Here is a 20,905-nt window from a genome sequence, read left to right as displayed (position 1 = left end):
GGCCCAGTTATGATTGTGGCCCGGTCCATCTAATACTAGCGGAAACCAAAGCCCATTGGCCATTGGTATCTTTTCGGTCTACGTGGCTAGAGATAAACCTATAATAATTTAGCTAAAAGAAATAGCGCCACTAGTCAAAATAAGGCATATTCAGCTACACTCGAGTTCATGAGCAAAAGCTAGTCATTACCACTCTGATTGTAGATAGGTCATACCGTCATAGGAGCTGAGCAGAGACAGGTTAAAATTATTAGTAGTAGTTGGGATGAAATGTTGCAAATATAACATAAACAAAAATATTTTTCTTCTCTAGCAATTTAGACTTTTCAAGGTGATTGCGTAATTTATTATAGTATTAGGGCAGAAGAAAGTGCTTGACTCAATTCTTACTAACACGTACTTAATCATAGAAAAAATAATTAAATTGTCATGTTAAAAAATAAATGTATCATTAATTAATAAACATAAAATAAATATGTTCCCTCTATCTTACAAGTTCGTAGATAAATGCACAATTTTAGTGTATGAAATATCCCTAAAAATCACTAGGAGTGTTATTGCTTGCATCTTGGTTCTCATACTACAGGGCATACATATCAATGATAGTCAACAGCTTAACGGCTTAAGATTATGAAAGCATAATCTGTCAATGGGCTTGCGGAGCAGGGGAACATCACCCCCACAAATGCTAGAAATTGCGAGCATATTCCTATTCAAGAATCAGTTTTCGTATTTGTTCATGGCTTCTCGGACCATACCATGCCCATTGAGCTCAGCGGTGAATTTTTCATCAAAATCCCATATTACTAGCAAGCCATTGTCTTGCGTAACTTTTGGAGCGCTAAACAAATCCAGACCCAGAATTTCGGTCTCAATTCGTGCGATGGGCTCTTCAGCTTCTTCTCCAAAACCAGACTCTCTCTCTCTCTCTCTCTCTCTCTCTCTCTCTCTCTCTCTCTCTCTCTCTCTCTCTATATATATATATATATATATATATATATATATATATATATATATATATATATATATATATAAAAATCATTGTTTCATTTTGATCATATTACGGCTAGTTCATGCGGAAGATAGTGAAGGGACTCTATTTTACTAGTATTTTAAAGCGTAGGATAGAATTAATATCTTAGGCAAATCATAATTTTAATTTTTTTGCTTATGATGAATAGTGATAGGATATCCCATTTTTTCTATTTGTATGGAGAGCTATATATGGAATGGATTTTGGATTAAGAAATGATTTCACATGGTGGCAAAAGTTAGAATATGAAGAACTTCAAAGGTTCAGTTTTTAGTTCTTTCGTTCTAAGCCTGTTATTATTTCTTTTAGATTCTGATGTTATTTTGCAGAATTTGTACCAAGTTAAATTGGAAATTGAAGTTTTACTGAGTAATAGCAGTTGGTATATGCCATTTTAACAAGAAAGACTCGATGTTACTAGGATAAGATTAATGGAATGCTTAGGATAATTGACTTTTGTGAAGTAGTCTCACAATGGTTTGGCATAAAATAAGCTTTGTGAGGCATATTTGTCTAAGCATCGTGTGCGATGTTGTTGAAATAGTTAAAGCATGGTGCTTTCAGAAGTGAGAATCATCTTACCATGACACATAAAATGCACATTATGCAGGGGCCAGCAAAGTAGATTATAGCTCTGTAAGTGATGAGGAGTGGAGGAAGCAGCTAACAAAGGAACAATTTAACATCACACGGCAAAAGGGTACAGAACGGGCATTCACTGGGTATGTTTGTTCTTTTTATGTGGGATTGTATCTTTTGTCCTTTTGCTTGTTAGTAGACTTCAATAATACTAGGATGCTCTCTTAAGGAACCATCAACGAATTCCGCGAATTTTAGGTGGAATGGGGATTGTAATTCTTTCTACTTCTCGAGGTATAATGACAGACCGAGAGGCTCGACTAGAAGGAATAGGTGGAGAGATTTTGTGTTATATCTGGTAATCCTTTTAATATCCAAATTGGATTCGAAGCTTCCTATTTGTGAAAAAGAAAAAAGAGGGGTTGTCTAATATCTTTCTTATTAGTTGATACTTCAAGGGGACTTTAAGACCGATGGAGAGAAGAACCTATGATTAGCTTTTCGGGAAATTTCCAAACGAACAATTTCAACGAAATCTTTCAATTTCTTATTTTACTATGTTCAACTCTATGTATTCCTCTGAATATTGCTTGTCAAGTACTTTGATGCTTACCATTGTGTCGATGATTGCTCAAACATTGAATTTACAATTGAGGAGGATGAGGAGGTTGGTTAATTGGGGAATTAGGTTTTGGAAGAAAAGGGTTGCTGACTTGGGTATGTATATGTGATTTTGCCACAACATTTTTGGAAGAAAAAGGTTGACGACTTGGTCGTGAGATATTCCAATTTTTTACAAAAAACTTGGCTTTCAAGATTCAACTAACTGGCAACAACCTTTGGCAAAGCTTCTTGGATCCTTTACAAAAACAAAACTATCTGCTGATTTGTCCATTTGGACCCATCCACCTTTAGAACTTTGATATGATCACGCACTTTACTGTGTTGAATAGAGTACTGGGACCAATAACACATACTTAATTTTCTCTCTTTTCCCCTTGCTGCTATTTTACACACTGCGGGGATAGGGAAACAAGTCGGAGAGAATCAGCATACTGAATTATGTGTCTCTTGAATTTTACTTAAAGCAAGAGTCAGGAACTAGATGATATCCTTTAGTCTATGCAACATTTTGAGCATCTTTCCCCTAATTGATTTCAACCATGAGTTCAGAATACAACACTAAATGTGCTATGGTTATTGATGCTGACGTGGTTAATTGGAATGTCTAAACATTATATGCGCAGACAAGTTTCTAAGTTCTGTCCAATTATGGTCCATATTTTAAACATTATATGCAACAACAACAACAGCCGCCCAGTGAGATCCCACAAGTGGGGTCTGGGGAGGGTAGTGTGTACGCAGACCTTACCCCTACTCCGGAGGAGTAGAGAGGCTGTTTCCGGTAGACCCTCGGCACGAAGGAATTTTAAACATTATATGCGCAGACAAGTTTCTAAGTTCCGTCCAACTGTGGTCCATAATTTATTAAAAATATATAACATGATTGTATCGGTTATGGAATAGATCTAACTGCATTGCTGCTTTTGCCTATAGGTTGGGATGGCAAACATGCTGCTATAAATGTTCTTTTTGCTGCCTGTTTTACTGATCTCTTCTTTGTTTTCGTTTTCAGGGAGTACTGGAACACCAAAACCCCTGGAACATATCATTGCATCTGCTGTGACACTCCTTTGTTTGAGTATGTATTCTCTTTGTATTTGATTAATTACTCAATTTTCTTTAAGAAAACTATACTTAATACTTCTGTTAAGATGTGATATCTGAAATTCGATATTGCTTGTTGCAGATCTTCTACCAAATTTGATAGTGGGACTGGGTGGCCATCTTATTACCAACCCGTAGGCAACAATGTGAAGTCAAAGATGGACTTGTCTATCATTTTCATGCCTCGTCAAGAAGTTCTATGTGCAGCTTGCGATGCTCATCTTGGACACGTGTTTGATGATGGTCCTCCGCCTACTGGAAAGCGTTACTGCATCAATAGGTATATAACATCATTTATTGTGGGCTGTGCTCTTGTTTCCTTAGTGTTTCTCTGAGATTTACAACTCTGTTTATGTGTGCAGTGCTGCCCTGAAATTGAAGCCAAAGTAAAAATGTGTTGTGTAGCAGACGACCAAAAGGTATCGATTTCATGACAAGTAGAAGATATCAAGCTGCAGAATTTCTTCACATGCAGGGATGTAGCTTTTATTTTAAGCTTGAGGGTTACTTCTGTGTGATGTTTAAGTTCATTTCTACTGATATGTTCACATATGTAATATTTGTGTTATAAATGTACACATACATTTTCAGCATACTCTACGTAAGTGTCCTACATGTTCATAGGTTCTATTGGCTCATGTGATGACTGTAGCATCCAATTTGGAAAGAGGCGCAGTCTTCTGATGTTTGGTATATTTGGGCAAATATACTGAGGGATCCTCTCCCTTTTACACATTGCCCGTGGATATCTGTTGTCTAAACACGAAAACACTATGCATTTTCTCAATAAATTAAGGTTCGAACCTAATATAGTTTGTAAATATACCTTAACAAATTATGCCTAAACTCAGAACAAGTTCACGTCTGCGCTTTCCGAGATATTTCATTACTATTTGAACAGGTAAATGTCAAGGGAGAGTAAGTTGTCATTAGAGTCGCTTACTCCAATTTACTGGAGTTCTATTTCCTCATTACCAAAATGACACTTCCCGTTTAAACAACTAAAATGAAAACACAGGAGGATTTTCCACGACTTTGAGTTAAAACAATAGTTTGAACTTCATATATAGTAGATAACTCATAAGGTTTTGCTTCTATTCCGTGATTAAAGAAAGCTAAGTGAAAATAAAAGCTCATGAACTAAGTCAGTTATACCATTTCATGATTTATCATTGTCCTCTTATTGGGAATATTTGTGCGTTCAGCTAGAAAACTAACTTCCTTATAGGTAGCCAAATAATAAGCAACCTCAGATCCTACTTATATTATGCATAGTAGTAGACAAAATGATATCCTATTAAGTTTGCTAGAGAATACCATATTAGAAAGAACGTGAAAAAATAACAGCCTGAAAGTAAAATTTTAACATACATATTCTATTCAATAATTCAAATGAGCCAAAAATATTGCAAAGAGTGTTTTCATAAACTAAGGTGATTTTTAAATCGACACAATGTACACACAATTCAAATATTTTTGTGTGATTGTTGATGTATATGTATGTAAAAGTATTTAAATTATGGGGTGTGTTTGGTACGAAGGAAAATATTTTCCTAGAAAACGTTTTCATGGAAAATGAGTAGTTTTATGAATTATTTTCTATTGTTTGGTGGGTGAGCGAAAAACTTTTTTCGAAAAATATTTTTCTAGTGTTTGATTAAAGAGTAGAAAATATTTTTTAGGAAAATAATTTTTTATGCTACTCTCCTCACCCCCTTACCCCAAGTCCCCATGTTTCCTGTGCTCCCCTCTCCCTCCCCCCTCCAAATTCAAGAATTTAACGAGGACAATATTTTTCAAAACATTTAAGCCAACAAAATATAAAAAAATTAAAAAATATTTTCCGAAAAATATTTTTCTTCATGCCAAACGCACCCATGAAGTTGTTTTCTTTTGATTTCAAGTTCCAATTTTCTTACTAGGCAAAAGCCTTTAAATTTTCAAAATGTAAATAGTAGCATAATTTCGTAACCCTAAAAAAAATGCAATTCCAAGCAAAAAGCAAACTATAAATAGGCAGAAATCGTGTTGAAAAAAGGCAGACTTTCGCGTTGAAAGCGCCGATTTAAAATGACAATTCTTACCGCACTTTTTACACTTAATACACCAATTAAATCCTACCTGTCTCTCCCTTATTTGTTAACTGTTAAATGTACGCTAGTCCGCGATACATACGATTCTACCCAAATACTTCTTCGGTTTGGGGGGAACTGTGAAAGACTGGAACCTGAACTGCCGATTGACACTACCAACCGTTATTTAACAGCCGTCAAGAAAACACCATTGCCCCCAGAACTGCTTCAACAGATAGTGACGAATATTACAACTGCTTCGTTGGGATTTTGGACTTGTTGGTATTCTTTATTTTTTGTTTTTCAAGAAAGCTGAAAAGGGAATTATGGGTATTCAAGATTATGGCTTTTTGGAAGATCTTCAAGTGGAATTCAAAGATTATGATGGCACAAATGGGTTCTTTCTCTGCTTCTGGTTTTACTTGAATAAGGCCTCAACTTTACCCTCCACAATTCTTCTGCAGGTAAAACTCTTTTATAGCTGTTCTTTTCAGTTGTTTGCGGTTTATTTGCAGCTTTATTTTCTCTAGATATCCTAATTACTATTTGGTATGTATTCATTTGCTCTTTTCCCTTCTTTTCAATTTGATCTGATGAAATCTTGATAATGTCATATAATTATATGTAGTGGTTACTTTAAAGTTTCTGATTTAGGTTTCATTCTTGTTGAAAAGATTCTTACTTTATAGCGTATACATGGTTTTAGATAATTGCAACTATTTGCAAGTTGCAAACTTTGTCTTCTGGCTAATGTGAACTGTTCATATTTTCTGGTCATTTGCCTTTAGGATATGTTTGCCAACTTAGCAAAAGTCTCGATTATGTTGTGTTCAGGGTTACCCTAGTACTATCTTTATCTTTAAGTCTATATAGTATTTCATCATTACTTCGTGTTGCCTATTAGCTTTTGATTTTTGGTAATTGAATTTGTCACCACATGTAGCTATCTGCAAATCATGCTTTCCTACTAACAGATAGAGTTTTTTGAGAGTTGAGTACTTTTCGGCAAAGTCATAAACCTAACCATGTCCTCCATTTGTTTCCAGTAAAATTAAAGGAAGAGGCTTTTGAATCCTTATGATCACTCTGTTGGCTATGTTCTGCAAGATAACAACTTGTTCCTTTGCACCATTTTCCTTTCATATGGTTTTTGATGGTTGTTAGATTATGCAGAAGCATCCAGTTGCCACATCCCATGCTCCTTTCCTGTTACTTGATGAGAAGAAGAGACTTTTACTTTATCCTTTACTAACTTCGTGGAGGGAAGATGCATATGCAACTTCAGAAAGTGAATTTCCTATGAAGAAATGGGTTCATGTTGGATGTGAGGTAAATAACTTGGACCTGTCCTACTTCCTCCAAGTCAACATTCATAGCAGTTGATGCGTTGTTTTGCCATTTATCTACTCTTACATGGTCGTGTTACTAATTTCTTACTCCAGAATGGCCATTGTTACCTTCTATAGTTAATGTTTTTTGCACATTCTCACTATATTAGGCATATTGATTTCAACATTAAGTTTGCTCTGAATAAGCGAGCTTTAACAAGAGTAGGGAAACCAAAATACTGGCTTAGGCCTAGTGGCTTTCCACTTCTTGATAACAAAATGAAAACAATTGCCAAATGATGTTTTTCTGCCCCAAAATTTGGCAAAGCTAAATTGATTAGTGAACTCATTGTCCAATAGCTCCACGAGTCATCTGCGTCAACTGGGTTTGGTCCAGCAGACTACACTAGTGACATCAGCATGTATGTTCTGACAGCACGAAGAAGAGTAGTATTAGTATGATTGTTGGTATGACGTGTTGTGTTATCTTTGATAAAATGTGCCCTGAGATGGAACAAAGGTAATACACTAATTGGATCATCCTAAAGCTATCACCAGTCCAAAGATCTCATCAGGTTGTCATCTGCTCTTCTCTGACTGCCAGAATTTTGGTGACTTTGTCTTGTTTTATGGCTGTTTAAGAAACCCTTATCCTTGGAGCATTTCAGGTCACAAAAGATCTTTTGCGCCTCTACCTTGATGGGGAGATTGTAGGCGAGAAGTCTTTGACGTCCTCACTCAATAATGATTCAGTATCAGACAGTTCTGAAATATCTTTGCCTTGCATTAGTGGAAAGGGTTCTCAGCTGGATGGTTATGTGTACAGTGCAGAGCTCTTGCCAGTAGTATCATCTATCAAAAATCACTATGTTAAGGTAAACAACATTGTCATTAATTTTACGAAGATTGTGTCTACTCATGTGCCGAGGGTCTATCAGAAACGACCTCTCTACCTTCCCAAGGTAGGGGTAAGGTCTGCGTACACACTACCCTCCCTAGACCCCACTTGTGGGATTCTTTTGGGTTTTTTGTTGTTGTTTTTGTTGTTGTTGTTGTTGTGTCTACTCATGTATTTACTAGTTTCTGCTAATTGGTTTGTGCTCCTATCAGGACCCTCCAGTACAACTATCTATCGATAGTTCAAGCGCGTATGAAATTGAAGAAGACACCGATGGTGTTTGGAGTATTGTTGGTGGAAAGGTAATAAAGATATACTACTTTGAAATTCTTTGGAAATGATATCCAGGGGGAATAATAATCTTGATAAAATTATTTGGATGCAAATCAGTCGAGGAACATTATAAAAGTTGATCCCTGCATCCCGTTTCAGACTTCTAGTTCTGTTTTGAATAGTCTTCCCGGGATCGAGTACTGTAACTTTAGAGTGTCTTAAACATATGCCATAACTCCTCAACTTTGTCATTAGAGTGTCTCAAACATATGCCATAACTCTCAACTTTGTCGTATATCTTCTATTTTAAGTTGATTTTTAATTGATGGAAAAAAAGCTAGGTGGTGAAAGCTTGCTATGTTACATGAAATCCACACTCCTCCAGTCCTTCAGTGATGCGAGAATGTCATTGACAACCGTTGAAGATTTAAGATCAGAAATGGTTAACTTTGATATCTTATCAATGATAAAGGCATAGTTTAGCATTTTTTTTTGTAATGCTGGTTCTTCAAAAAATTCTAAAGTATGCCTCTTTTGGTGATAAGATGTTGAATTTAACTATTGCTGATCTTAAATCTTCAACTGTTGTCAATGACATTCTAACATCTCTCAAGGGCTTGGAGGAGTGTGGACCTGTATTACCATGCAATATGTTGTAGTAATTAGTGTGCTGGTTGAGGTAGTGGTGAGAAAGCAACCGAGTTAGAGAGAGAGAGAACTACAGTATTCTGAGATGAACATGGTGAAAAGCTGTAGGTGGTACATTTGATGCTCGCATGAAGATTAAATTAGCAAGAGGGAGTTTGCTGAGGTATTCACATATTTATGTTATTCGGTATGAGTTTCTTTTTACTCCTTTACCTGTATGTTTAATGCAGGCCTCCTGCCGGAGAAACTTTTCATTAGATGTAACACTGATGGATAGCTTTAGTCGCCCCATAACTGAAGAAGTGGAGGTTTGTTGTTTATTTTTCCATACAAAAAAGATTAAATGAAGTCCTTAAGTTAGCTGCAAGTTTCTTATGGATATATGTTATGCTTTTAAAGGTTGTTGCTTTGCTTGTGTACGCCGATGACGAAGCACCAGTTGAGAAGCCAGTTGATGATGAGGCACCTCTTCTTACGAATTATGATGGAATTGAATACGCTTCTTCTGATAGACCAAGCAAAGTAATTAGTGGACGTGCTTCCTTTAAGCTCAAGATATCTCAGGTACCATACTGGATAGTTGTATTTCTTCTTTTAACACATGCAATACAAAGTGTCCAGAAGCTGTCTGTTGATTGCAATCTTGAATTAGAAAATACTTGCTTTGGAAGAAGGTATATTAATTCAGGAAACACATAATCTCCACTTGCAACGAAGATCTGTGATTAATGAGGCAAATATAATATTGGTTAGTAGGTGTTAGTGTTTGTTCCTCTTCCCGCTGAGTTATTTTAACGTGATCATAGCTGTTGCAGATTTAGGCACAGTTAAAATGATAATTATTCTATGGGATGAGCACATCAATGTGGATATACTTTGTCCCACAAAACTCTTCCTAGTTTATAATCTGTGAACTTGAGCACCCTTTTCTGTAGCTGCTCATGTGTAAGGTTTATTACAACATTACGTAGTGTATTGTTGTAGTTCACGTCTACATGGAAATTGATGACAGGTTATGCTTGGAGATGAATTAAAATACTAATGCTATCTGATCACTTCTTTCTATTAAAACCATTTAGAAAATTGATCTTTTGTCTCAATTGCAGCTTTCATCCAAGTGTGATAACAGGCTCTTCTGCATTAGGTTTGAGATTCCAAAAATGGGTAATTATCCTTTCCTTGAGGTATTCTCCAGACCAATCCGGTGTATTTCTCGGAATCGTAACACCAGGGCGGCCTCTCTAATGTTGAGGAAATCATCTTTGGGAATCCATTTACTAAATGGATCTCAATCTCCTATATTGGAGGATGGATCTTCTGATCTGCCCAGTATTGTACGTGAAGCAAAACAAAGTCTTTCATCAAAGCGGGTCAAATTAGGACAAGAGAAACTATGTGCAAATTTTAAGGATGATTTTGTGCTGCAGCAAGCTAATGGTGAATCAAAATCTCATTCCTGGATCTCTGAGGTATTTTTAAACATCTGCTCCATCCTATTATTTTTAGCATGTTCTGACACTATTTCTTGGATGACATAACTAATATATGCTTATGGATGCTGCTCCTTGTATAACTAGCTTACTTGCTTAAGTGGTGAATAAGGTTGAAAGTACAAACTATTGCTGTTTTTTGAAAATTAAGCTTCTTTTTGTCATCATGTTGTTAAAAACATCCATTTGTCACTTAAAGCAATGCGAAGTGAGGGCTTATCGCTTCACGGGTGAAGTCATGCACTTCAGAGAAGTGTGCACTTAAAAGAATGTCGCACAAGGTGATACAAATGATAAGCGGTCATTTTTTTAATCTTAATTTTAAGAAATTGGATTAACATCGGCATTATTGTTTACTGTATGTTGAACTTAGTTATTCTAATTGCAATTTGGTAATTACAATGTTATATTCATATATATGCGCTTCACTTCAAAGGAGCGTGTCCTTCACTTTTCGTTTTTCACTTCCTCATGTACCTTACTGCTTTTTTTGCGTTTTTCACTTTTAAAAACGCTGGTCCTTCTATTTTTCCTTCAATGCCACTCCGTTTCCTCAGTAATGCCTTCTAAAACTTCTCATTTTGGCAACAAGTGCTTCCTATTAGGTCACCAATTGCAAGGGACTGTGATCTAGAATAATTTTATTACTACCTGAATTTCTCGTCAATATTTATTGCTGGTCCAATCATCATCATTATTATTCTCCTTGTCATTGCTTCCCTGTACCAATTTTTTCCTGGTAATCTTGTCTTGTTTACAACTTCTTAATTATTGTCATTATTATGATCTCTCACTAAACATGCATTGGAAATAGGATAACTATGCATATCATAATTCTTTGGTGGCAAGACCAGTAAGCCGCGGTCGGGCAGAAAATTTCTCCTCTGATTCAGAGAACAGTGAAACCACAAACTCTGTTATTGATGACTTGCCAAGTAACTTAGATCCAATCTCAGATGTGGATGTTTTTAAATACTGTCTTGGTGACCTGAATGAGAGGCGTCTTCTTCTCAAGGAAATGGCAATGACTGCTAAAGAAGAAGAACTTGCAACCTTTGCAGAGAGAGTTTCTTTATTCTCTGGATGTTCACACCACAGGTATATTTTCTTTCTATTGTTGCATATCAAAGAGACAATTACTAACACCATCTAGTTTGTAATGCTACTTTTGGCATTTATTCCTTTCTCTTACAGTTATAGCTGATTAGCTGTTATTTCCTCATATCACCATGGATGTATTAAAAATTTTGAAAGAACCAAATCACTGTATAGAGCATAAATACCAGTTCCATTTATAAGGGTGGCAATAAGCAAAAAAGCGTTTTCTATTTATCTCATAGCGCAGAAAATCAAAAGGTTCTTGTGCCTTATGTTTTATGTTTTCACTGATTTCTTTTCCCCCCTGTTTTCCTTTATCTTTGTTTCCTGAGCATTTGAAATTGCTAACTTGCTGGAATAAAACAAGTAAAATAGGAAAAAGAAACAAGAAAGGAGATCTGGAAGGGAAATTCCTAAGTGCTATTGGCCTCCAAAAGTAAAAGAAATCGTCATAAATGATCTGAAAATGACTCTGCTCCTGAGAAAGCTAAGTCCTAGAAAAATGACTAGCTCACGCATAGTTGTTTTGCCAATTTTTTTATTCATTAATTCATGAAGTTTAATTTTTTTTTGAATAATTAGAAATAAAGAAAAAGTTCTTTCTGAAAAGCAACAGATTCTCTGTGACATCACTAATAGGATAGCATATAAATTTAAGACGGTAAAAAGTGTGCACTTGCAGTATGCATCTTGGGAATTTTTTAACTATTGGAATTAATACATTGACTTTTAATTTATGGATCAGGATTAGATTGCATGTGATATAAACCAAAATATACATGTCAGGTTTCCGTTTCTATTTTCATTTCATTGTTGTCATCACTATTTAGTTACCTTGTATACTGTTGTCTCTACTAGTTTTGTGCAAAATTTTGCTGTTCAATTTGTATGAATAACGTTACTTTTTTAGACATCAAATATCAATTTCAAAGAGGCTGATAGAAGAGGGAATCAAATGTTGGAATTTAATATCCGATGACAACCACCATGTCCCTTGGATGAATTTGGTATCTGGGCTTCAAGAGCATTTCCTGAAGATGACATTTGGCCGTACCAGATCTCTAACTCATCAGGTTCTCTTTTTCCTCTCTAAACTTGTACATAGTCTGGAAAACTACTCAAAGAGGGAAAACTTATTCCCTCGGTTTTTTGAAAATACCCACATATTCTCTGAGGTTCCAAATCCACTTACACGCCTATTTGGCAAGGCCGTTTTACACTTCCAGAGACAGGTTTTGCTACCCATTGGAAGGGTTGGCACTGTAGCAAGAAATGTTTTCTTTTACCAACTAAATTCCTTTTCTTGACTTGCAATGTCAATTTTGTGTGGGAAGATATTATAACTAGATGTGATCATGGGATAAAGCGTAGATAGCATACTTGGGAAGTCTGTAAGAGTGAATCTCAGTTTTTTCTGACTATACCCAAATTCCACCAGCTTTTGCCAGTACATATCATTCTTGAGTTAAACACAAACTTTCAAAATAGTTTTTGCATGAAGCTACACTACACATGACAATTCTTCACCTTTGTGTAGGTTATTCTGACTTCACTTTATTTAAAGATCTCATAGATCTCTCCTTAAATTGCTTTACTTAAATTATCTTGCAAAGAGGGTGTGCTAAAATATGCTGATGAATTTGACCAACTTGTAGGATTTCGACCTCCTGAGGAGAGTCTCTAGTTGTCAAGATCTAGTTTCTCAAGACAACTTTGAAAAGTTGTGGTGTTGGCTGTACCCAGTAGCTTTTACGTTGTCACAGCAGTGTATTACTTCATTATGGGGTTCTGCATCACCTGTGTGGATCGAAGGGTTCATTACCAAGGAAGAAGCAGAATCTTCACTTAGAGGTCAAGGCCCAGGTACTTTTATACTGCGGTTTCCTACATCAAGGAGCTGGCCCCACCCTGACGCTGGTAATCTGGTCGCCACTTATGTCGGAAGTGACTATACCATTCACCACAGACTTGTGTCCCTCGACTTCATTTACAGGTAATTAATGTACTATTTATGTTCTTGATGTTTTCTTTCTTACTTTTTACCTAATTCCATTGCATTGTAAAAGAAGGCTGGGAGAGGAGTGGGGAAATAGAGAATGTATTTCCTTTCCTTTTTCGTTAATTTCTATTCCAATCACATAGCAGGGATACTTAGACCAAGTATAGGGTAAGAGATACCAGAACATCATCCACCTTCTCAGATAGAAAATTCCTTTCAGAATTATGCTTTTAGCTGATGATACATCAGTGTCAAATACTGGTCGAGTTCTTCTACATGTAGCATGAGATGTTATGCTTGTAAATCTCTGTTGAACCAATTCATGTAGGAGAAGACAATCTCCCGTAGCCTTACATATAGATGCCAGCGAATATTTGAAGTTTAACAGCATGCATGTAGGCAACTATGTACCAGTCACTGGGAAGAAGTACTTACTAATCTTGAATTGCTTTTATATTTCTTGCATACATGTGAGACATAAGATTCAATCTCAGCATCACTAAGAGGGTCCTTTTCTATTGTCATTGCAGTTTTGGGTCCAAGGGAATGACGATAAAGCCAATTCAAGATATGCTGCTTGAACAGCCTGAGCTCAGGCGACTCGGAAGGCAAGACTTCTTACTCTTTTGATTATCCACTTAGCCAGTCAACTCTTTTATTCTTCTTTAAGTGATTGTTAAAAGTCTTAAAATTGCAGGATTGTGAGAAGCCAGTAGGTCACTCAAAGATTTGCACTTTTATAGCCATGTCAGAGAAGCAAGGGAAAATGGAAATGGATTTCAAAGGGGAAAAAAAAGATAAACTAAGAGGGGAAACAATGGGGTCTATCCTTAATTTGTATATATGAATGTCTGAGCAATTTGTTAATGTATATCCTGTGGATTTCTGATGATATTATTACCCGATTGCATATAGATAGTATTGATTTAGGCTCTTAACAAAATGCGGTTAATCTTTATAATCAGAATTTTTGGAGCAAGAATGAATGCAGTAGAGAAGGAACTCTTTATGTTGAGAGTTTAGTGCGACTCCATCCTTGTTGCATTGAAAGCAAAGATGTACAAATTGCTCTGGAAATGGAAAATTCTATATATGGTGCAAATTCTGATTAGTCGGGTCAGTGAATTTCAGATACCGAATGCCTAAAGCAAAAACAAAAAGATGCACAAACTGCATGAAGAGTGGCCATCTCTTTTTTCCCTAACATAAAGTTGACTGTTAAGAAGTAATACAAAATTAGAAGCAAGTTGCAAATAACAACATTATGCACTTTTTGGATTACAAGTTTTGTTGCTACATATAAACTAATTTTCTTCAGACCTTGGCATTCTCACTTGAATTGAACATAATTGCGTCGTAAGAATGAGACGTGTTCAAAGATGAAACTTAAACGGTAGCAGATCAAGGCGTGAATAAATCTGTTATTTGCTCGTGTGAAAACCCCCCCTACTGCAAGAAATTCAAAGCGTACCTAATTTAACAGTTAAACACTATAAAAAGTCAAATAGATAGGCTTTTTTCTAATGTTTCTTGCTTTTCACAAGATTCATGTGCTGCGTTTTGGATAAAAACTGAATAGCGTGTTTGACAGCTCAATCTTTTTTCCAAGAAAAGCAATCCTGGTAGATTGATAATATTCCCAACTTCCACATAAATGGCAACTGTTGCCATAATATCGAATTGCATGTGTTTTAAATGTTACTGTCCATAAATCACTGCATATATTGTCGACAATGTTGGGTATGTATAAGTTTCAAGATTACGTTTACGTATATGTTTTGAGTGTGCTGGCATGGCAAATAAAGTATTAATGTCACCAACAAAAAGTACATACATGCAAAGGCTGGCAAGTCTTTCCATGAATAGTAAACTAATAATTTTGTCAACATATCAATGATTCAAATCACCTTTATCAGTTAGAAAAAGAGCAAAACCATATTCACATGAGACTTGTTCATACTGAACAGTTCTTCCTCTTGACAGGTGAGCTACGACCCCACTTTTAGAGATGCTCTTACAATAAAATTGAAGGGAAACATTTAACTTCTTTAAATGATTTTGGTTTGGGAACTCTGCATGATTTTTCTGGCGGACCTTGGTGCTGTTTGCTTCAAGAAATGACCCCTTCCTGCAACATGGTATCAAGGTGAAGTCCTACTCAAGTTCTAAAAGTTGTGTAGTTGATTTATTCTTCTTCATTCTACATCATATTGAGAGCTCTAATTGTATCTGCTGAAAACTGTCGGATTAAATTACTTAGACGCTGTAGATTCTGGCCTTCTGGGTGTAGAAAGTGGATTCTGAAATGTACATTTAACTCTATCTATACTTGTTTTTCCCATATGACACACACACACATTTATAAAAAAGGTTCGACCACGAAGCATTAGATTCTTAACCCGCGAATCCATTATTGGATCCGCCACTGCTACAAAGTAGACGCAGAATAAGGAGTATGTGCTCTATGTAGCAAAAGGCAAACAGCTCGTATACAGGGGCGGATGTAGCTCTGTAATAACGGGTTCATCTGAACTCAGCTATGTTGCTCAGACTCTTCAAAAGTATTGCCGGGTGCGTGTCAGATCCTCCAAAAGTAGTGTATTTTTGGAGGATCTGACACGGGTGCAGCAGCATTTTGAAGAGTCCGCGCAACAAAGGAACCTAGTGCTTTTGGCTTGAAATATACATTTATGTGTAAAATTCCACTAAAAATACTATAAATACTATAGTAGATATGAACGCGTAACTTTAAAAATGTAATGGATTCAATGAAGAACTTTAAAGATTGAAGCAACAAAGTTTAAATCCTGCATCCGCCTCTGCTCTTATAGCGTCTATATGCAATGAAAAGCCTGGAGGGAGTTTAAATTGTTCCCTCCACTAATAATCTGTTCTTCCTTTGTTTTTCTTTCTTCTGGTACACTCCTTATTAACAATGTTTATTTAATTCCACAGTTAAAGCTGGGAGGCCGAGAGTCAAGTTAAGAGTTGTCAATAGTTCAGGTACCTGTTTTCTTAACCCCCACATATTTGCTCAATAGAACAAAATGATGTGATTTGGTTTCTAACTTGGTCTTAACTACTTGCAGCACTAAATGGGAAATTCTAAAGTTGTTGCACTCTATATCACAATATGTGTGGTTTCTTTTGTTGTCTCGAAGATTATTATGGCAATCCTCTGTTACCGTAGATGTAGGAGAAAGCAAATGGTTGTTCAAGACAGCTTATCTGGTATGATATGATATTGAGTTAAAATACCATTTTGATTGATGAAAAATATCTTACATTTCCTTCATGTCCATATTCAGGTGGAACGCTAGTGATGTTTAAATCATCAAAAATGGACACATTGAAATCCAACATGTTGTTGAAGAAAACCATGAAGCTGACCAACAAAGATATTATAGGATCAGGAGGCTATGGAACAGTCTATAAACTGACAATTGATGAATCAACTTCTTTCGCAGTAAAGAGGTTAAACAGAATAAGTGCAGAACAAGACCGAGGTTTTGAAAGAGAGTTGGTGGCAATGGGCGACATAAAGCATCGAAATATAGTGACGCTTCATGGATACTACAGTACGAATCACTATAACCTTCTCATCTATGAGCTTATGCCTAATGGAAGTTTAGATCAAGTACTTCATGGTATATATCAAACATTTTAACTTATTTCAGACCTTACGAGTTTTTGATATGCTGATAAACTTTAAGATGACAATATTATAATGCAGGAAAATCTGGTCCTAGGAAGGTTTTGGATTGGCCATCAAGATACAAAATAGCAGTATTAGCTGCAAGAGGATTATCATATCTGCATCACGATTGCATTCCTCACGTTATCCACAGAGATATCAAGTCGAGCAATATATTGCTGGATCATAACATGGAGGCTCGAGTATCTGATTTTGGACTAGCCACTTTGATGGAACCAGATAAGACCCATGTTTCAACTTTGGTAGCTGGAACTTTTGGATATTTGGCTCCTGGTATGTTTCTGATTAGGCCATTAGAAGTTTAATCTTGGTGTTTGAAGAACTATGAATTATATTATGGTCTGCTGCAGAATATTTTGACACTGGAAAAGCAACAGCAAAAGGAGATGTTTACAGCTTTGGAGTTGTTTTACTGGAGCTTCTAACTGGGAGAAAGCCAACAGATGAATCATTTTTGGAGGAAGGAACCAAGCTTGTAACCTGGGTAAACTTTTAGTTCGTTTTTTTCCTTTTTCATGCTAGCTTTTCAAGTTTTAACACTCTCAGAGTCGTATGCACAATGCGCTTATCAGTGAGGTGCAAATGGCTAATATTATAACTTATAAGTGGCATGAGCCTCTGAACTTAATGGGGAAAACAGAATTCCCAACTCAAAAGTCAATGGGAAACGAGAAATGAGAAAATGTGGTAATGGGAAATAACAGGGTCGGGTTGGTGGGTGCGGGGCAGAGAAGCCTTAACTTAAATCTGACCTAATATCAATGCCTTGAAGAAAAGAAAATAAAGAACAAAAAGCTTGAGAGGTTCCTCTTTTGATACCTAAAGATGCAGATGATTAAGATATTCCTGAAATCTCAATCTTTCTCAAACAATCTTATGTCACTTGAAAAGTCAGCAGTTATACAAACATAGGCAGATTAAATTTTCTTACTTTTTATTCTTATGATAGGAGACAGATTAACTTTCTACACCATTTGGTCAATGAAGTATAGTTTTACCATTTACGTCATATATTAAGTATCAGTCTTGTGTTGCTTATCAGGCTGATATGATGAATTCCTTCATTAATCTCTTTCTAATTCACAAGATGACATATATTTGGTCACTTAATCTCATTCTATTTTTACAGGTGAAGGCGGTCGTTCAGGAGAAAAGGGAAGAGTATGTAGTTGACAGAAACTTAGAGGAGTTTCCCATAGAAGAAATTAACCATGTCTTTACCATTGCATGGATGTGCCTTGAGGCAGAGCCATGCATAAGGCCCACCATGGCTGAAGTTGTTAAAATGCTTGAGCAAATAAAAGTAAATGCTTTAGCATGAGATTCTTGGTGTTTCGCTTTAATGTGTATTTCTCTCAAATAATTAATTGTACTTTTAATGCTTGGCTTGCATAATGCTTGTTACCGGTCCCAATACATGGAAGCTAACAAAACAATTTTTTCCAATGGAGCTGCCCTAATGAATCATTGATTAACAAATCAGGGAAGTAAAAGCCAACTGGAAGACTAACTCATTATGGCCTTCACTTGAGCGCAGCTTCCAGTCCATTAGCAACTGATGCTTTGAGTGAAGGAGAAACCGGATCACCACCAAGAAATACATCGAAGAGAGCCGATGCAACATTTGTAGATTCAATTGTCGCATCTACTGAGGAAGGCATCCCATCAAAAGAGAGTGAAACCTTCAAAATTTCCATAAAATAGAGCATCAACTTAGAATTAAGAAAGCCAAGAATAAACAAAGTCCACATATATGGGCCTAATAGAATCTTAATGTAAATAAGCTGCACACTCACAAGCATTTTGGTTGGGTTAATCCAAGTCAAGAATATGGAAGTTTCTTTCTTAAGAGGTTTCCCTTGAAAGACACCACGGAACGTGGAAAGAGCAGCCTTATCTTCGGCAGTGGGTGACTTGATTCTTGGAGAAATGGCTTCATCTAAGGCATCCCAGAAAGTTTTACCATCAATATCTCTGACCAGCACAATGCGTAGTGATTTCTCCAGATTGGCTGCACTTCATAAAATCAATTTTAATTGATATCATCTCCTACCATCCCAGTAGTCCAAGCAATTAAACATCACCCACTTACCTTCAAATATCATGTTGAACAAGGAAGTATCCTGCTGAATTTCTGCAGCTGAACGTCCTCGCCAGGTATCTAACCTACTAAAGACAGAATCATTGATATAGAGACCTGCAGCATAGACCTTGACACCAATAATTGCAAAAACCTTTTCCCTGTATCCTAAATTTGCAGGAAGAGCAGCAAGACATGAGCATAGAACACAACCATTATCATGATCTAGAAGAACTTGGTGCAGATAAATCAATAATTAAAATTGATTCTCGAATTATTTGGAAAAGATTATTGAATGTATTGCGGCTGACCAGTTCCAAGCAATGACAATGAAGTAGAGCAACCAGGTAGGCTCAGTGATCTTTGAAACTTCACCTTAGTTGCTGGTTCTTCTGCACTTTCAACTGAATCCACAAAAAATGTCATGTCATAAACAAACACAGGATATGATTAGGTTTCCTCTTTATTCATAAACGTCAAAAGGGAAACATTGGTTCGCTTGATTTGTCCCAAAAAACCTTAAGGGCTAAAAATAGTAGGTGCAAGTTAAAGAGTATTTTGAAGGTTGACTCCTGTCTTTGCAAACTGCAACATTGAAAAGTGATGGTGCTGTATTTACGCTTTAACCATGAGCGGGAAATGTGTCCATTATCAGATTAAATTGATTCTTTAGGCTACATTTTTACCAGTCCACCATTGCGGCTTTGTCTAATCCTGCTTTCATAGCTTTGAGGGTCCTTCCTAAACTGAAATCAAAACTAATCTACACATTATCCAAATAGTTCAGCTAGGCGTTAACTCTCAACAAACCAGTAATTCCACTACATTTTGTGCCAAGTCAAATCTTCTCTTCCATACCATCTCCTAATTCAGTGAACATTTAGACTTGAATGTAATAACTGAAAATTATTTCTCACGGATACCTTTACAATGCTACAACCTTTACTGATAGTCAATACAGTAAATCCTGTTTATTCACTACCATAGAGAACATAATTGAGTTTAGATACATAATATTAGCTTAAATGCAGTAATGCAATAGAGTATTCTCTCCACCAGCTTCAGGAATCATGTATTTTCTTGTTTCATTATTATTAATTTTAAAGGGTCCTCAAAAGTAAATTTGGCAATGAACAGGAAATTTGCATTTATACCATTTAGGGTTTTCTCACTCAATTGTGGCAAATGTGGGACTTGTATGAATATTTAGTAAAAAATAACGTATCCTGCTGGGAAATCAAGATTACCCATAATCCGAAAATCAGAAAGAATACAGTTTTGAGGGGGCTTTTCCTCTTTAGCTCAAAGGGTGTGAATTCAGCTTAACATCTATTAATAGTAACTAAAGACAATAACTTTTGCAAGAATTAGTTGTATTACCCGAAGAGGAAGAAACAGCTTTAGGTGTGAAATGGTGTTCATGTCGTTCATTTCTCTCAAATGTGGATAAGGGATAGAGACTATGGCTTTTGTTGAATAATATTGGGCCTACTGCATTTCTTGGAGTTTTTAAGGGATAAGAAATTCTGGGTTTGACATTATAATAAGCAGTGATCTTTGTGGATGTTGATGTTGAAATCCAAATTGGTAGTGATATAGCTCCAGCTGCAACCATCTTAATTCTGAAAATGTTAGTACGTTTGTTAAGACAAGGAACTTTCAGTTTTAGTTTATTTTAAGTATATGTATGTATATTCCTGTAGTTATGCAGAAAATGTTATAGATTGAAACTGTGATATAAAATGATGATTGATGGCCCACGGACAACAACTTCTGTTGCCATATTATATACTCCCTCAAATGAGAATAGATACTTTCCTTTTCCTTTTTTAAAATAAATAAATGACAAACTTCTAAATTTAGAAATAATTTAACTTTAAACTCTTTATTTTATGTATTTTATCCTTAATGAAAAACTTTTATAACTATACAAATGTCATAATCCCACAAAACTTTTACCTTTT

At 36.0% G+C, this 20,905-nt stretch overlaps 4 protein-coding genes across 6 annotated transcripts; 3 read left to right on the top strand and 1 right to left on the bottom strand.

The window, feature by feature from the left end:
* The first annotated feature begins 634 nt into the window (after positions 1-634).
* LOC107775816 (peptide methionine sulfoxide reductase B1, chloroplastic) lies at positions 635-3,933 on the top strand. Its single transcript, XM_075236123.1, has 5 exons — positions 635-923; positions 1,641-1,755; positions 3,249-3,314; positions 3,423-3,620; positions 3,703-3,933. Exons 1-5 carry the CDS (start codon positions 650-652, stop codon positions 3,728-3,730), a joined length of 681 nt encoding a protein of 226 aa, XP_075092224.1. The 5' UTR covers positions 635-649; the 3' UTR covers positions 3,731-3,933.
* A 1,604-nt stretch (positions 3,934-5,537) lies between these two features.
* Positions 5,538-14,062, top strand: LOC107775818 (SH2 domain-containing protein A). Of its 2 annotated transcripts, none has more exons than XM_016595600.2 (12): positions 5,538-5,876; positions 6,586-6,741; positions 7,409-7,615; positions 7,851-7,940; positions 8,790-8,867; positions 8,959-9,123; positions 9,666-10,028; positions 10,864-11,147; positions 12,058-12,220; positions 12,803-13,140; positions 13,677-13,754; positions 13,844-14,062. In XM_016595600.2, exons 1-12 carry the CDS (start codon positions 5,739-5,741, stop codon positions 13,860-13,862), a joined length of 2,079 nt encoding a protein of 692 aa, XP_016451086.1. In that variant the 5' UTR covers positions 5,538-5,738; the 3' UTR covers positions 13,863-14,062. The 2 variants fall into 2 exon arrangements, with proteins under 2 accessions (XP_016451086.1, XP_016451085.1); XM_016595599.2 differs by having other exon boundaries at positions 5,549-5,876; positions 6,577-6,741.
* Positions 14,063-15,151: 1,089 nt separating this feature from the next.
* LOC107775819 (receptor-like serine/threonine-protein kinase At1g78530) lies at positions 15,152-18,706 on the top strand. 2 transcript variants are annotated; one of them, XM_016595601.2, is made up of 7 exons: positions 15,152-15,292; positions 16,102-16,149; positions 16,236-16,377; positions 16,455-16,793; positions 16,880-17,134; positions 17,212-17,345; positions 17,991-18,706. In XM_016595601.2, exons 3-7 carry the CDS (start codon positions 16,242-16,244, stop codon positions 18,180-18,182), a joined length of 1,056 nt encoding a protein of 351 aa, XP_016451087.1. In that variant the 5' UTR covers positions 15,152-15,292; positions 16,102-16,149; positions 16,236-16,241; the 3' UTR covers positions 18,183-18,706. The 2 variants fall into 2 exon arrangements, with proteins under 2 accessions (XP_016451087.1, XP_016451088.1); XM_016595602.2 differs by having other exon boundaries at positions 16,455-16,724; positions 17,991-18,307.
* LOC107775821 (fatty-acid-binding protein 3, chloroplastic) lies at positions 18,194-20,645 on the bottom strand. The gene is made up of 5 exons (XM_016595604.2): positions 20,322-20,645; positions 19,253-19,345; positions 18,954-19,109; positions 18,658-18,872; positions 18,194-18,543 (listed from the first exon to the last, which is right to left on the bottom strand). The coding sequence occupies exons 1-5, from the start codon at positions 20,554-20,556 to the stop codon at positions 18,385-18,387; spliced, it is 858 nt and encodes a 285-aa protein (XP_016451090.1). The 5' UTR covers positions 20,557-20,645; the 3' UTR covers positions 18,194-18,384.
* Positions 20,646-20,905: the final 260 nt, after the last annotated feature.

This window comes from Nicotiana tabacum, chromosome 2 (assembly GCF_000715075.1).
Source record: "Nicotiana tabacum cultivar K326 chromosome 2, ASM71507v2, whole genome shotgun sequence".
NCBI classification, from domain to species: domain Eukaryota; kingdom Viridiplantae; phylum Streptophyta; class Magnoliopsida; order Solanales; family Solanaceae; genus Nicotiana; species Nicotiana tabacum.
Note: the sequence above shows the minus strand (reverse complement) of the source record. Positions and strands in the feature narration are given on the sequence as shown.